Raw genomic sequence first — 14,611 nt, forward strand, 5'->3', positions numbered from 1 at the left:
CTCAACAAAAGGACAGAGTGGAGTCACAGTCAAAGAGTCAGTTAATAAGAGAGCAAACATGATCTAATCCCTACATTTGTGAATCAAAATGTGATGAGAAGAGACAAAAAATCTGATCTCAAATGTTTCACTTCATCAGCTTCATATAAACTAAAATCACTACATATTCATAGATGTTTTTTTTTATTTGACTTCTTTTAATGAATATTGTACTGAAATAAGTATTTTGGCTTTATCGATTCATAATGAAACCTCATACAGAGCTGATTCCTCTTTAGGATCAGACATTTCAATTATTTGATTGAGAGAATACCTGTGATTGAGGGTGATAGAGCAATCTGAGGGTTTCTAAGGGAACCTGGGCCCATCAGGGGGTACCCTCTTTCTCTCTTCCCCTTTTTGGTGGTGTTTTAATGATTCAACCTAAAGAAGACTCACTGGCAACAACAGGTACTTTCAAGCCTTCTGGGCCTCTGGTGTTACTTTGGGGACCAGGTGGTGTTTCTCCTCCTTCTTCACCAAGAGCCCTGCTGGCCAGTGTCCGATGATGTACAGACCTCTTGCAGATGCAGGATGGAAGAGGTAGGTCATGGATTTTGGACTGTCAGGTCTACAGGGAAGCTACTAGGCCCTTCAAGATCTGATTGTGCCAGCAGGTGTAACAGCCTTGAGTCAGGCTTGTTTTGCAGCCAACCAGAATGTGCTGAGTTTTGCAGGATATGGACAGAGGGGGCAAGTCAGGTCTTCTCAGTACTATTGGTTGAGGTTTGAGGGAGATGGCAGACATACGTGGCTTTTAACATGAAGCTGGTTTCCCTGCTTCTGCCAGTGCACCTCCTTGATGATGAGACCTCGCCACTGAGGAGGTGTTTTCCTGTATCAGGATAGTCAAGGCCTCCTCTCCCATGTAGCACGAGCCACCAGTGTCTCTTTGCTTGAGGTCTGACTTTGCCTACTGAGTAGCTACTGTTGGGGTCCATCTCCTTCCATTCACAAGGATAGGTGTTTTTAGAGCTACCAGGGAGTCCTAGGATTCTGTCAGCTTCATTTCCAACCTTACTTTTGAAGACCAGAACTCCTCTGTAAGGCTGGACACAGGAAGCTCCAGAATGCCTCTTACTTTTTCAACATTACCATACAGAAAAAGAAAAAAAAACTCAAGATGTTACACATTTGAACCTTTTTAATTTTTCGATAAATCTACAAGTACAATTCAGATTTTACATACTTCTTACAAACTAAAAAAAATAAAAAAATAAAATAAAATAAAATTAGATGCCTTTCTTCAACCATTCTGTTTCTAACAGACCCCAGGAAAAAAAAAACAGTGTGCTGCTCATGTACTGAGATAAAATACATCATCTGTGAACAATGTAGGAAAAAATAAGAGTTTTAAATGAAATATTATAATAGATCGTATTCATTATGCATGGTGAATGTTGTCAGAAATGTCGCCAACCCTATCATACCTTTTCCCATATTTCCAGCCTCTAACATTCAGGGCATTTTTAGTGGAAGTAAACCTTAGTTAAGACTGTCCATTAATCCTGTAGTTTGCCACTCAACATCTACCATGCGAGTCTCATTTCAGAGTGAAGGAGGAATAAACATGAACAACACACAAGAATATTTGGCTTCAGAGCAGCTGATTTGAAGTTTTTAAAACAACTCTAAGTAGATTCCCTTGGAGTCAGCATGTGCAACTCAGTGACAAAAGGACAACAGTGTTGGGGCTCCAAGACTATGGATCAGGATGGCAACAGGTGACAACAAAACAAGTCATTGCACTTCACCCTTCTCAAACTCCTCATGAATACATACAGTAAGCATGAACTTGTTTTTAAGAAAAGAAAGGAAACACAGCTGCTGCAGCAGCAAAGAGAATTCTACTGACTATTAGGGCTACATAAAAAGAAAAGAACTAAAGATCAAATCTGTATCCTAAATTACGACAATATCATGTTGTTTTAGTGTAGGTTGGGTATGTTAATTTGAAGGGTGATGCACTGTATATTTTCATATAATCATAGGCTTTGTTCATAGCTTTATTTCAAATAATTTTCACACAGTAAGAATGTGTGCTACCACAGTTATAACTGTTTAAATAAAAATGTTTTTTAAATCAGTGGATTTTTCAAGTCAGCTGTCTTTACGGTCAGAATTTGTAAATTGGCCTTCTAAAACTTTTGATTTTTTTTTTTAATCTTGTAAATTCACAGCTACAGTCTTTTAAAGTTATGATTACAATGATGAAATAAGGAATGTTTGTCTTAATACTCATCGTCATATTCCATTGAAGGGTTGAATAAAATATGTTGAACATAGTAAGTCTTGTGTCTGCGTATATGAAACAACTGTTCTTCATAAATAAAAGTCAATAACACATGATCGATTGAATAGATTGAAGAACGTGGATATAAAACTGTTTCTGACTCTGTAAGAGGAGGGAGATTGAGAGAAACATGGGGTTTATTTGTTTTTGTTCTGTGTTTCACCCTTAATATAAATCCTTCAGGACATGTTTTGATTCACTTTTGTTAACAAAAATTTGCCCACAGTTCAGAAAAAAATAAATTGTTGTTTTTAGCTATCTTTCATTTAATCTCTGAGAATAACACGTCTCTTTCTCTGTTTACATCTCCTAAAAGGGTGGCGTTTTTTGTTTTTTCTTACAGAGAAGGCAGAAATATTTTTTCCTTTTCAGAAAATATCTAAACATCACAGTAATGCTGTATTTAACCTTTTTAAAATAAATTAATTACAAACATGAAATAACTCTTTCATGAGCAAGAGTATTTTAACTTGGCATACCCATATAAGAACAACAAGTAATGAGGAACTAGTTAGTTACAGTCCATTATATTTGGTACAGGTAGTAACTGAATGAGCTTAATTTACCAGACTTTCTAAACTGGAAAACATGGTTCAGGGTCACCAAAATCTGGACTTGAATTAAACCTGTTCTCTGACATACGCCTCTAAAGAATTACTGTTACTTTCAAAGAACTTGGCCAAGAGAATCATCAATTAAATGCATTTCCTCCTGTTTGTCTTCACTTTGGGTTCCCATGTGCGATGTGTGATGACGGGTTTCTCCTAAATGTGACTCCTGTTGTGCCGCGTCATCTAGACTTGGTGGGAGAATATTTACCTCATACAAAGCAGACAAAGTGTCCTCTCCTGAGTGGGTTCTCATGTGTTTTTTCATATTTCCTCGGGTGGTAAATCTTTTTCCACACACAGAGCAGCTGAAGGGTTTCTCTCCGGTATGAAATCTCATATGGTCTTTCAGACGACCTTTAAATAAAAATATTTTACCACACTGAGCGCAGGTAAAAGGTTTCTCTCCCAAATGAAACCTCATGTGTAGTGCTAAACAGTCATTTCGTCTATATGTTTTTCCACATACAGTGCAGCAGAAAGTTCTCTGTGTATCATGAACTAGCATATGCTTATTAAGATTTCCATTTTGATTAAATCTTTTGCCACACTCCGGGCAGCCGAAGGGTTTCTCTCCTGTATGAATTCTCATATGAACTCTTAAATCTTTTGGTGTGTTAAATGTTTTACCACACTCAGAGCAGCCATAGGGTTTCTCTCCTGTGTGAATTCTAATACGATCTGTTAGACTTCTGAGAGGTTTATCTCCTGTGTGACTTTTCATATGTTTTGTTAAAGAATCTTTAAGGTGATATTTTTTACCACACACAGAACAGCCAAATGATTTCTCTTCCGAGTGGATTCTCATGTGTGTGGTCATATTTCCTTTACGGGCAAATCGTTTACCACACTCAGAGCAGCTGAAAGGCGTCTCTCCTGTGTGAATTTTCATATGATCTGTAAGGAGAGATTTTCTGTAAAATCCTATACCACACTCGGAGCACTTGAAGGGCTTTTCCTCTGTATGACTTTTCATATGTTTCAACAAAGAATCTTTAAGGTGATATTTTTTACCACACTCAGAGCAGCCAAAGGATTTCTCTTCTGAGTGGATTTTCATGTGTGCTGTCATGCTTCCTTTATGGGCAAATCTTTTGCCACACTCAGAGCAGCTGTAGGGTTTCTCTCCTGTGTGAACTAACATATGGCGTTTAAGCTGACCTTTACAGTTAAATATTTTACCACACTCAGTGCAGCAATGGGATTTCTCGTTAGTCTTTGCTCCATTATATTTGATGTTTTCCATTGAGTTTGGACCTGACTGACGTTCTGTTGTCTTCCTCCAATCACCACTGTCATCAGTCTCAGCTCCAGAAGAATATTCAATCTTCACCTCAATCTCTGGTGGTAAATCTCTCTCTGAATCAGAATATTCAGCTTCCTCTTCTCCTCCACAGTCCTCTCCATCAGCTCCTTTATCCACCTCTTCAGTCCATCTTTGATGAAGCTGTGAGGACTGAGGTTTCACATCATTATCTTCACTCTTCAGATGAACAGGGAAATAAGTGAACTTAATGATATCATCCTTTTCTGTCCCTTGAAGCTGCTCTCCCTCCTGACTGCTCCACAGGTCCTCAGGCTCCTCTTTGATGGTAATCTCCTGGTTCAGACTGGAGCTCCACTCCTGCTGCTCAGGGGAAACCTCTTCTTTACACACCGAGAGCCTCTGGACCTCTTTGGAAAAAACTAAAATACAGAAGGACACATTAAGGAAAACTGATTTAATATTAAGACTAGCAGAAAACTTGCAATATACACTTAACATGGTTGTTTTTAAGTCAGAAAAAAGGAATGCCAGGATAGTTTACAAAACAACCTATATCTAACTGTACATTTTTGCCCATCAAATCTTCGATTTCTTTTAAAATCCTTATAGGTTACAGAGATGGCAAATCAATTTTAAAACTGAAATGGCGGAGGTCAGGGGTGGGAAATACAGCAAAAACACAACTTCATCATTTCTTATAGCAAAATCATGATTATGATTTTTAGTACAGGTCTTTCTCATATTGATTTTTAGGACTATTTTGCAAGTTCAATCAATTAAACTTAATTTCCCAATTTAATGTTTTGAATGCCCAAATACTCTGCTTATAATTCAAGGCTATTTAAAGTATTTATTTTACTTTGGCAACAACCTGCTGTTCAGTAGATGATTTTTAAGGCAGACATTTAACAGCTGGCACCATCAGGTAAGGAGGCTGGAGGCTGGTTAGAGCACTAGCTGCTCCCCTTTGTAATTAAAGTCTTGCATCCTCTTTTGTGTTTTTTAAATGTATTTTTGTGATCTTCAGGCCCATTTTTCACACAATTTGGAAACATCTAGACTTTCAGAGATAGATCCTGAACAAGGTATCAGAGACAACTGGCCCATCTACAAAGCTTATATTGAATTAATTTCTGCTATCCTGTGTTTGAGGAATGCACGAGAGAGTACTATGTCACTGCTATCAGTACAGCAGAACAATTTGTCAGAAAAAGCCAACATAGCATGGAGGAAGCTAACAGCAAATGCTGAGCAGTCTGATTATATTCCATGCTTTTAACATCATACATTTCAACAACTACATGCAAAATTTGCAACACTATTAATCTGAGGGATGGTGGTAGAACAATCAGGCCCCATCCACACAGAGATGGATTCAGGAGCATACGCAATAGTTTTTTTGTCGTATCAGCGTTTCATCCTTACGGAAACAGCATTTTGAGAGGTCGTAAACGCCACTCTTTGAAACCGGGTCCCAGAGTGACAAATCTGTAAACGTTTACCATTTCATCTCCTTGTGAACAGCCAACCACATCTTTCTTGAAACAATTACGTCACACATAGTGTAGGCCACTTAACCTGCATTGGCATATCGAACCAAAACACCAGTGGTGGATTACAGGGGTGTGTTCGTGCTGCAGAAGCTATCGAGCTTATTAAAGCTTTTACAGCAAAATCTAATACTCCTTTACCACCACCAAGAACAGCAGACACCAGCTGTTCTTAAATCCACCACAGAAAACAACCAGGAAGGCAACTAGAAGAAAGTTTGTGTCAGTTTTCTGTGATCTTCTCTCTTTTGGTGCATTTCCATGGAAGCAATACAGCACCACATACAGGCTTGGCATATACACTACAGCGTTTCCAGTCATATTCAGAGGTTCTGTGATTACAAGGATATTTCCTGAAACTGTCCCGTATTTACGGAAAACTTTTTCAAAACGAAACAGAAATATATCATTTTCGTCTCCGTGTGGACAAGGTTTCAGTTTAAGCAAACTTGTCCCGCTTGTACGAGAGGGGTAGAGTGCTACCAACTACACACTGATGGGTTGATGTCTACAACTCTGGCTCTGCAACTGATCTCCTGGAGAGGAGCTGGTCCCCTTTCTCTTCTGGAGTTGCCCAGAATGAGAGGTGCAGAGAGGGAACAGGTATACCCACAAGCCCTTGGCTCAGCACGGCTAATTTAGGGGTTTCCCTTGCTCTGTAGGAAAGCATTGAAATGTTGTATCTTCCATTACTGTGTATTTATACAGTATATAAAAACAAAAACAAATGGAGGGGTGCACTCTTTGAGAGACAAATGATAGCTGTATGTGCTGAGGCTCTTCTATGGGTGCCTCTCTGAGTACAAATACTGATGCTCAGAAGAATGTGCATGTCTCTTATTTTGGCCACCATACATTTTGCCATTGTCAGCAAAGGAGGGTGCTGGATAAGCTGAATTGGCTGGATCTGCTCTGTCTTTCCACAAACATCAGCTTCCCCGACACTAAAAGGCAGGAATCATACTGATTATCAACTGGAACAAGGGGAGGTGCTGTTTAGAGTGGAGATGCAGGAAGGAATACAAGTTATCAAAATAACAGGTATCAAATCGACATTTGAAATGAAAAGTTGTATCAGAACAGAGAGAATGGTTGACTGAGCTCATATCAAGCAACATGTAAGGAAAAAATTGACCTTTCCTGATTTTACAGCAGATTTTTTCAATTGATACCAACTGAGGTCCTGGCCTTGGTGACATCCCTGCCCTTCTCGGTTTCATCAAGCTGCCCATACAAAATCAGTCCTGCTGAAAACTTTCCCTCCTGATTTCATTATCATAACAGGTGAGGCAAACATGAGAAGAAGGGATGTATGATATTATTGGGATGATATTGGCATTGGCAGATATTAGCTTACAGTGTGAATTATAGGTATCAGCAGGATATTTACACCTGATATTGTGGCTTTAAAAATAACATCCATCAGCTGTTAATAATGTGAATCGATAAGTTAGAGGAGTTTTAGGTGGCAACAACAGACCTTTGTTTGCTGATGTCTTTTTCTTTATTCATCATCATTCTGAAAAAGTTAAAGTCTGTTTTAAGAAAGGAAATTTGTCAAGTTATTCATCCTTAAACTTCAAGCTGTGTGTTTTAAAAGAGTAACTTGTTTGGTTTAAACTACATTTAAATATTAGTATCAGCTATCATAAATTTGTATGTTTGTATTTCAGTGAACAATTTGGGAAAATAATCTTATTGCAATTTTTTCCCCCCAATATTGCGATTTGATATGTGATTATTTCTTCCACATTTTATGTATTTTCCAAAAAACACAAGAAATAAATGATTCTATATTGTAACAAACACAACATTAGCCTAAATTAGGGCTTAAGTGTTTTGAAAAAATATGTAATCATGATGATTTTGATTCATATTGCAAACTGGATATGAAATGTTACACTGAAGGAAGCGGTCTTTTTTGTGATTCTCATGTACTATAAAAAAAAAACATGAAAATTAAGCATGATATGTAATACATAATTTCTCTGATGAAAATAAGTTGTAAACAGGTATTTTGACATAAATTTCAATCTAAAAAAATATTGCACCTTCTTAGATTTGAAAATCGCAGCAGGCCAAATTGCATTTTAATCTAATTTTCGATTAATTTACCAGCCTTAATTTCAATTATTGGTAAATTTTGTGTATCCCGAATTGGGGGTGTTGGAAATAATCATTTCCATGATGCATGTGAAGTGGAAAATTCTGCATCAAACAATACACAGAATTGTCAGATGGGATTAAATTTTTAATCAAACTACTTATCGTCAAAATGATAATGTGGAAAAAAAACCTAACAGATAAAATCTAGAAAATCTGTTGGCTTCCTGATGAATTATTGCCAATATTAGTCACAACTCCATGTGCTCCTACTCCAACCATAAACTGCTGTCTAAATATTCCCCAGATAACAGGAAGATAAATGTTGGGTGTTTAGACTTTCCAGGAGGAGGACCCCAAAACTCCTCTTATGACATGTGCCTCACCGTGTTTAATGATTCTTGATGAACTGTAGGCTCATTTTGAAAATGTCAGACTCCCTATGATATACCTTTTCCCCCTGACAATGTAGTAAACACCTTTAACTCAGCTGATGAGCCCTGATCTGCAGACATTTTCAAGCTGTACAGACTGGGATCCTCTCAGGACTGATACCAGCAGTCTGGACAAGTTTAACGAAGCTGTGATGTTACACATCAGCTTCAACATCTCAAACCTCGGTTAGTAAAGGGCCCTGTTCACGGCGAGACGAGGCTAACTGATCAACAACCATCAAGCGCATCATACTTTATATCGGTAGGCGAACTTATAGTTTTCATTCATCAATAGACGTTGTATGAGACTCAGTATAAACATTACTTAACAGTAAGACATCAAAGAGTTTTAAGGACCAGAACACAAAGTTCTACTGTCATCGGGAGCTAGCTGCGGCTAACACCGAGCTTTTTGAGGATGTGAACGTTAGCTCAAGGCTAAGCTACATTACGCATTCACAGGAGGGGGGTTTAGAGGAAAAGAAAGAAAACAAACCTGAAATATCCCGAAACCCTGACATTTTATAAACATCCGAGAGTAAAATAAGAAACAGAAAAGTCAACGACTCAAGATTAACTCTGCTCCAATAGGACGACGGCTCATCCAAACATGCTAACTATGCTCGATGACAAAGAGGCCCTAGACCCGGAAACAAAAACACCACTTCCGGCACACTCATTTGGCCTTCAGAATAAAATACAGCTGCCCTGACCGCTTTAAATAAAAACAAGGTTGCATGTTCCATCTGTCAGAGATTTGTGTCCTTAGCAGGATACTCAAAACAGAGACAGTCAGAGAGTTATTTTAAGTATCTAAACAAGATTTAAATCCTAAGTTTATTGTTAAAGGCTCGTAAGAAGAGAGAAAACTCCTGCTGGATGTGAAGTTTCTGATTTGTGGAGTGGGACAGCACTGTCAGGCTGGGCTTCACTTGACTCCCTCCAGAGGACGATGAATACAGTTTCTGAAAGTAAACTAAACTTTGTCCTCTGGGTTTTGGCAGCGAAGGCTGCTACGTCTGTTGATCTTTGTCAAATAAGATCAAACAGCTTTAAAGCGCTTCACTCCCCTGGATCAGAAACCACGGCAACAGATGAGTCAGAGTGATGGAGTTGAGAAACTAAACATGTCACAGTGAATCTCTTGTATTAACATTTAATATTTCAATCATAGATCTTCATCTTTAACGTAATGCGCCCTTAACAAATATTTTGTAATGATCTGACCACATTTATGTCACTTGGAAAAGGGCAGACTTAATTCTGTTCATTTAACTTTTTAATGGACATTCTCATAGGCTTTATCAAAGTCTCAGTAAATCACATACAGAAAACTGGTTTAATATAAGTGTTTAAAATATTTTCCTGCATACAATGTGTGTTGTTGACTTTGTTGAGTTTTTTTTTTTCTCGATCCTGTTGTAATGATCTTTATGGCATGAGGTCCTTATTCCTGATGGCATTTTCCTGATGTTTGATATAGTCCTTGACGGCCTTAGTAGTGGGAGATTTGTCTTGGGATAAAGTTTCATTTCCTTTCAATAGAAGCTGTCAGACAAAAGGAAGTAGGCTACAAGATCTCAAAAGAAACACATCATGCAACGATCCAAAGAAATTCAAGTACAAAGGAGAAACAAAGTGATTGAAATCTATCAGTCTGGAAAAGGTTACAAAGCCATTTTCAAGGCTTCCCAGGAGTGGTCGGCCAACCAAAATGTGCAACGACGACTCATCCAGGAGGTCACAAAAAAAAAAAAAAAAAACAGAACAAACATTCAAAAAACTGCTGGCCTCACTGGCTTCAGTAAAGGTCAGAGTTCATGACTCAACCATGAGAAAAACACTGGGCAGAAACAGCATCCATTGGAGAGCTTAAAGGCCAAAACCACTGCTGACAAAAAAAGAACACAAAGGCTCGTCTTACATTTGCCAAGAAACATCCTGATGATCCCCAAGACTTTTGGAAAAATATTCTGTGGACTGACGAGACAAAAGTTGAACTTTTTGGAAGGTGTTCAGCCTGTTACATCTGGAGTAAAAATAACACAGCATTTGATTAAAAGAACATCATACCAACAGTCAAACATGGTGGTTGCAGTGTGATGGTCTGGTGCTGCTTTGCTGCTTCAGGACCTGGACCACTTGCTGTGATTGATGGAACCATGAATTCTGCCGTCTACCAGAAAATCCTGAAGGTGAACTTCCGGCCATCAGTTCACGACCTCAAGCTCAAGCGCTCTTGGGTAATGCAGAAGGATGACCCGTAACATACCAGCAAGTCCACCTCTAAATAGCTCAAAAATAAATAAATAAATAAATAAATAAATAAAAATAAGGTTTTGGAGAGGCCAAGTCAAAGTCCGAACTGAAAATCAATTGAGATGCTATGGTGTGACCTTAAATGGGCAGTTTGTGCTCGAAAACCCTCCAACATGGCTGAGTTAAAACAATTCTGTGAAGAAGACTGGGTCAAAATTTGTCTACAGCAACGTGAAAGACTCATCACCAGTTATCGCAAACGCTTGATTTCAGTTATTGCTGCCAAGGGTGGCACAACCAGTTATTAGGTTCAGGGGGGCAATTACTTTTTGCCGTAGGGCAAGAAAGGTTTGGATTTTTTCCCCCTTAATAAATAAAATCACCATTTAGAATCTGCATTTTGGATATATGTACTCATATATTGCACCAACACACTTGTGGATACTAAATAAAAATCACCATTTAGAATCTGCATTTTGGATATATGTACTCATATATTGCACCAACACACTTGTGGATACTGAAATCCTCTTGCTTTCTGCATCTTTAATCACAAGCATTGCAACCTGATGTGTAGGAACCTCCCTGTTTCCTTTAAAAACTACAGCTCCCAGCATCCCTTCCAGGTCACAAGACGCTCCTCACACACATCTGCGGTAAAGAATAAGATGGCAGCAGTGCATACAGGCTAAGCGTCACCTTGTGCTTTATGAGATTTTTTCTCCCTTGTGTGGATGAAAGAGTGTCTTCTTGCCTCTCCACTCCTTGCAAATCTTTTATCACAAACTGAACAACTAAATGGTTTTTCCCTTGTGTGTAAGGTCAAGTGTTCCTTCAGGTGACATTGGTGAGAAAATCTTTGATGACAATCTGAGCAACTAAATGGCTTCTCCTCTGTGTGGACAGTCAAGTGTTCTATCAGTTGTTCTTGGCGTGAAAAACTTTTACCACAAAATGAACAAGTTAACAGTTTCTCCCCTGTGTGGACAGTCAAGTGTTGCTTCAGATATCTTTTGTAAGAAAATCGTTCATGACAAACTGAACAACTAAATGGTTTCTCCCCTGTGTGCACAGTCATGTGTTGTTTCAGATGTCCTTGTCGTAAAAAGCTTTTACCACAAACCGTGCAGCAAAATCGTTTTACCCCTGTGTGAATGGATAAGTGATCCTTTAGATGTCCTTGGTTATAGAATTTTTTATCACAAACAGGGCAACTAAATGGTTGCTCCCCTGTGTGGACAGTCATGTGTTGTTTCAAATATCTTTCCTGAGAAAATTTATTATGACAGACTGAACAACTAAATCGTTTTTCCTCTGAATGGACAGTCAAGTGTTCCTTCAGATGTCCTTTTCTTGAAAATCTTTTATGACAAACTGAACAGCTAAATAGTTTCTCCCCTGTGTGGACAGTCAGGTGTTGCTTCAGATGTGTTCGGTGAGAGAATCCTTTACCACAAAATGAACAACTAAATGGCTGCTCCCCTGTGTGGAAAGTCAAGTGTCTCTTCAGATGGTATTGTCGAGAAAATCTTTTTTCACAAAATGAACAGCTAAATTGTTTCACTCCTGTGTGGACAGTCAGGTGTCGCTTCAGATTTCCTTGCTTGGAAAATCTTTTATGACAAACTGAGCAGCTCAGACGTTCATCCCCTGTAAGGGTTCCTTCCAGTTTCTGCACTTGTTTTTCCTCTCCAAAGCTTGGAGGACATTCAGAGGAGCTAACTGATTTGTCTCCAGTGCTGTATTTGACATCACTCTGAGCTATGTCAGTGTTTTTTGCTTGCTGGTTTAAACTTCCCGGAGGTTCATCAGTCTCCTCCCAATCAGCACTGTCATCAGTATCGGATCCAGAGAGGTGAGAAGCCTTGTCAGGAGGAATTGTCTGTGAATGACAGTCTGGATAAATCTCTCTGTCTGCTTTTGATCCTCCACAGTCCTCTCCATCAGATTCTGTTTTCAAATGCTCTGTGTCTCCATTCTCTGCTCTTTGGATTTCATCAAGCTGTAAAGACTGAGACTCCAGTCGATCCTCTTTTTCACTTTTCACAGGGACAGGAGAGAAGTTGATATCACCCTCCTCTGTTCCTTGAAGCTGCTCTCTCTCCTGACTGATCCCTAGTTCCTCTTGTTCCTCTTTAATGTGTGTTGGTTCTGGTGGCTCCTCCTGGTCCAGACTGGAGCTCCTCTCCTGCTGCTTAGGGAGAACCTCTTCTAGCATCACCATCAGCTGCTGGATTTCTGTGAAGAAAAAATTAGACAAAAAAACTTTCTGAAAAGTGTAATTTTACAGTTAATAGTAAATCTATGAATGCTTCAATTTTTGGTTTAGTGGGCTGTTATACATTCTGTGAATTTTTAAATGTTTGGAAGTCAAGTAACAAGAAATACAAGTTGGTGATTTTCTGACTTTCTACAAAAATGATTTTCATTTCAGCTGATGTGTGTTTTCATTTTAATTGTTTCAATAAATAATCGTAAATTGTTAATCTGTTCATGTTCCTTTCAGTTATTTGTTTTAAAATTATACTAGTATTATACTGCTATTATTTTCAGAACAAACAGAGTAGGAGGTTGGAGTTGGAAGAATCATTCATTAATTGATATTGAGGTAAGAAGTTAAATTAATTGTGATTTTGATTTTTGTCATAATTGCCCAACCCTACCATGTAGATTAAAAAGCAGGTCAAAGTGGCCTTGCTGCTTAATACTGAAAGCTGCTTGCAAAGCATTCTGAGGTTGCATTGGATGAACCCGAACTTCAAGGTATGAAAACGATGTAAGAACAGTTGACCAAAAGAGGCTCTAAAGCAGATATCATCGAATGTTCTAAACACAGTTCATAAATAATACTCTAAAACTCTGTTTAAGTGTCAAAGTAGTGAACAAATCTGTCCAGTGAAATTCTATTTTATATTTAACTGCTCATTTATACAATATCCATGCAACAAATAACACATCAAATCTTAAAACGCTGCTAGCTTCATGCTAAATTATGGCCCATTGTTTATTACAAGTTTGTATTTTCCAGTTCCTAAGAGCTCTCATGTAAATACTCACAAGACTGCAGGGAACTCAGTGTTGAATGCAGAAATGTCTCTGGAGATGGATCCTATTTTATTGCTGTGGTTACAAATTATTTCTGATCAGTAGTCCCATAACTATGGCGTACATTGTCCAAACATATGAACAAACTAATCAGCCCTGCTCTGATCTGCAGTCATGTTTAGACTGATCAGACTGGGATCCTTTCAGGACCGATACCAACAGTCTGAACACGTTCTAAAGGACTGGGATGTTATATAGTAGCTTCAGTGAGGACTGCTGAACAACGTCACACACCTTAGTTAATTACAACAGTGATAGGCCTTGGTGACGGTTCTACGCACGAGGCTAACTGCAGCTACCTCAATGATAAAAACACCTGAATTTTGTGTGAAACATTGATTAATTTTCACTGCAAGTTTCCAAAAACGATATGAATGTTTATGAGACACATTATAAACATTAGACAACACCTGATTAAGTCTTTCTAAGTACAGAAAACAAAGTTTAATTTTTTCAGGAGCTAGCTGTGGCTAACACTGTGCTCTGTTGACGTGAACGTTAGCTAAAGGCTCAGCTAACTGAAACATTTCCAATAAAGAAGTTTAAAAAAGAAGAGAGAAGACAAACCTGAAGGATCCTGAAACTCTGACATTTTACAAACATTCACGAGACAATTAAGGGTACGAAAATCTTTCTTTAGATTAATCTGCTCCAACAGGACGTTGGGTTTCTCCAGTATGCTAACTGTGATCTGGGGTTACAGCCTCCAAGACCCGGAAACCAAAACAACCACTTCCTGCTGTAAGCTAATTTGGCCTTCATAATAAAGTACAATATCCAAAGTCATGTTCTAAAACATTTTTAATCACAATAAGGACCACCTGTTCCATTGTTCACTAACACACTTGTTTTCTTTTCCAGGATATCTGACAGAATCACAGATTCAGATCAGACTAGAGTTGGTTGATACAATTAAACATGATCTATTCCATAAGTTTATAATTTCATGGGTC

The 14,611-nt window shown here is 38.4% G+C and overlaps 3 protein-coding genes and 1 gene segment (V, D, J or C); 1 reads left to right on the forward strand and 3 right to left on the reverse strand.

Annotated features, from left to right (window-relative positions):
- The window catches only part of LOC121523649, an 820,099-nt gene that overhangs the window by 396,288 nt on the left and 409,200 nt on the right, over positions 1 to 14,611 (forward strand).
- The window catches only part of LOC121523651 (immunoglobulin kappa light chain-like), an 813,481-nt gene that overhangs the window by 394,532 nt on the left and 404,338 nt on the right, over positions 1 to 14,611 (reverse strand). The window lies entirely within an intron of this gene.
- LOC121523557 (gastrula zinc finger protein XlCGF57.1-like) lies at positions 1,169 to 8,911 on the reverse strand. Its single transcript, XM_041808485.1, has 2 exons — positions 8,791 to 8,911; positions 1,169 to 4,626 (listed from the first exon to the last, which is right to left on the reverse strand). Exons 1-2 carry the CDS (start codon positions 8,813 to 8,815, stop codon positions 2,999 to 3,001), a joined length of 1,653 nt encoding a protein of 550 aa, XP_041664419.1. The 5' UTR covers positions 8,816 to 8,911; the 3' UTR covers positions 1,169 to 2,998.
- LOC121523571 (gastrula zinc finger protein XlCGF57.1-like) lies at positions 10,449 to 14,291 on the reverse strand. Of its 2 annotated transcripts, none has more exons than XM_041808500.1 (2): positions 14,226 to 14,291; positions 10,449 to 12,791 (listed from the first exon to the last, which is right to left on the reverse strand). In XM_041808500.1, the coding sequence occupies exons 1-2, from the start codon at positions 14,248 to 14,250 to the stop codon at positions 11,242 to 11,244; spliced, it is 1,575 nt and encodes a 524-aa protein (XP_041664434.1). In that variant the 5' UTR covers positions 14,251 to 14,291; the 3' UTR covers positions 10,449 to 11,241. The 2 variants fall into 2 exon arrangements, with proteins under 2 accessions (XP_041664434.1, XP_041664436.1); XM_041808502.1 differs by lacking the exon at positions 14,226 to 14,291 and adding an exon at positions 13,611 to 13,742.

The sequence above is a fragment of the Cheilinus undulatus genome, linkage group 16 (assembly GCF_018320785.1).
Source record: "Cheilinus undulatus linkage group 16, ASM1832078v1, whole genome shotgun sequence".
Taxonomy (NCBI): domain Eukaryota; kingdom Metazoa; phylum Chordata; class Actinopteri; order Labriformes; family Labridae; genus Cheilinus; species Cheilinus undulatus.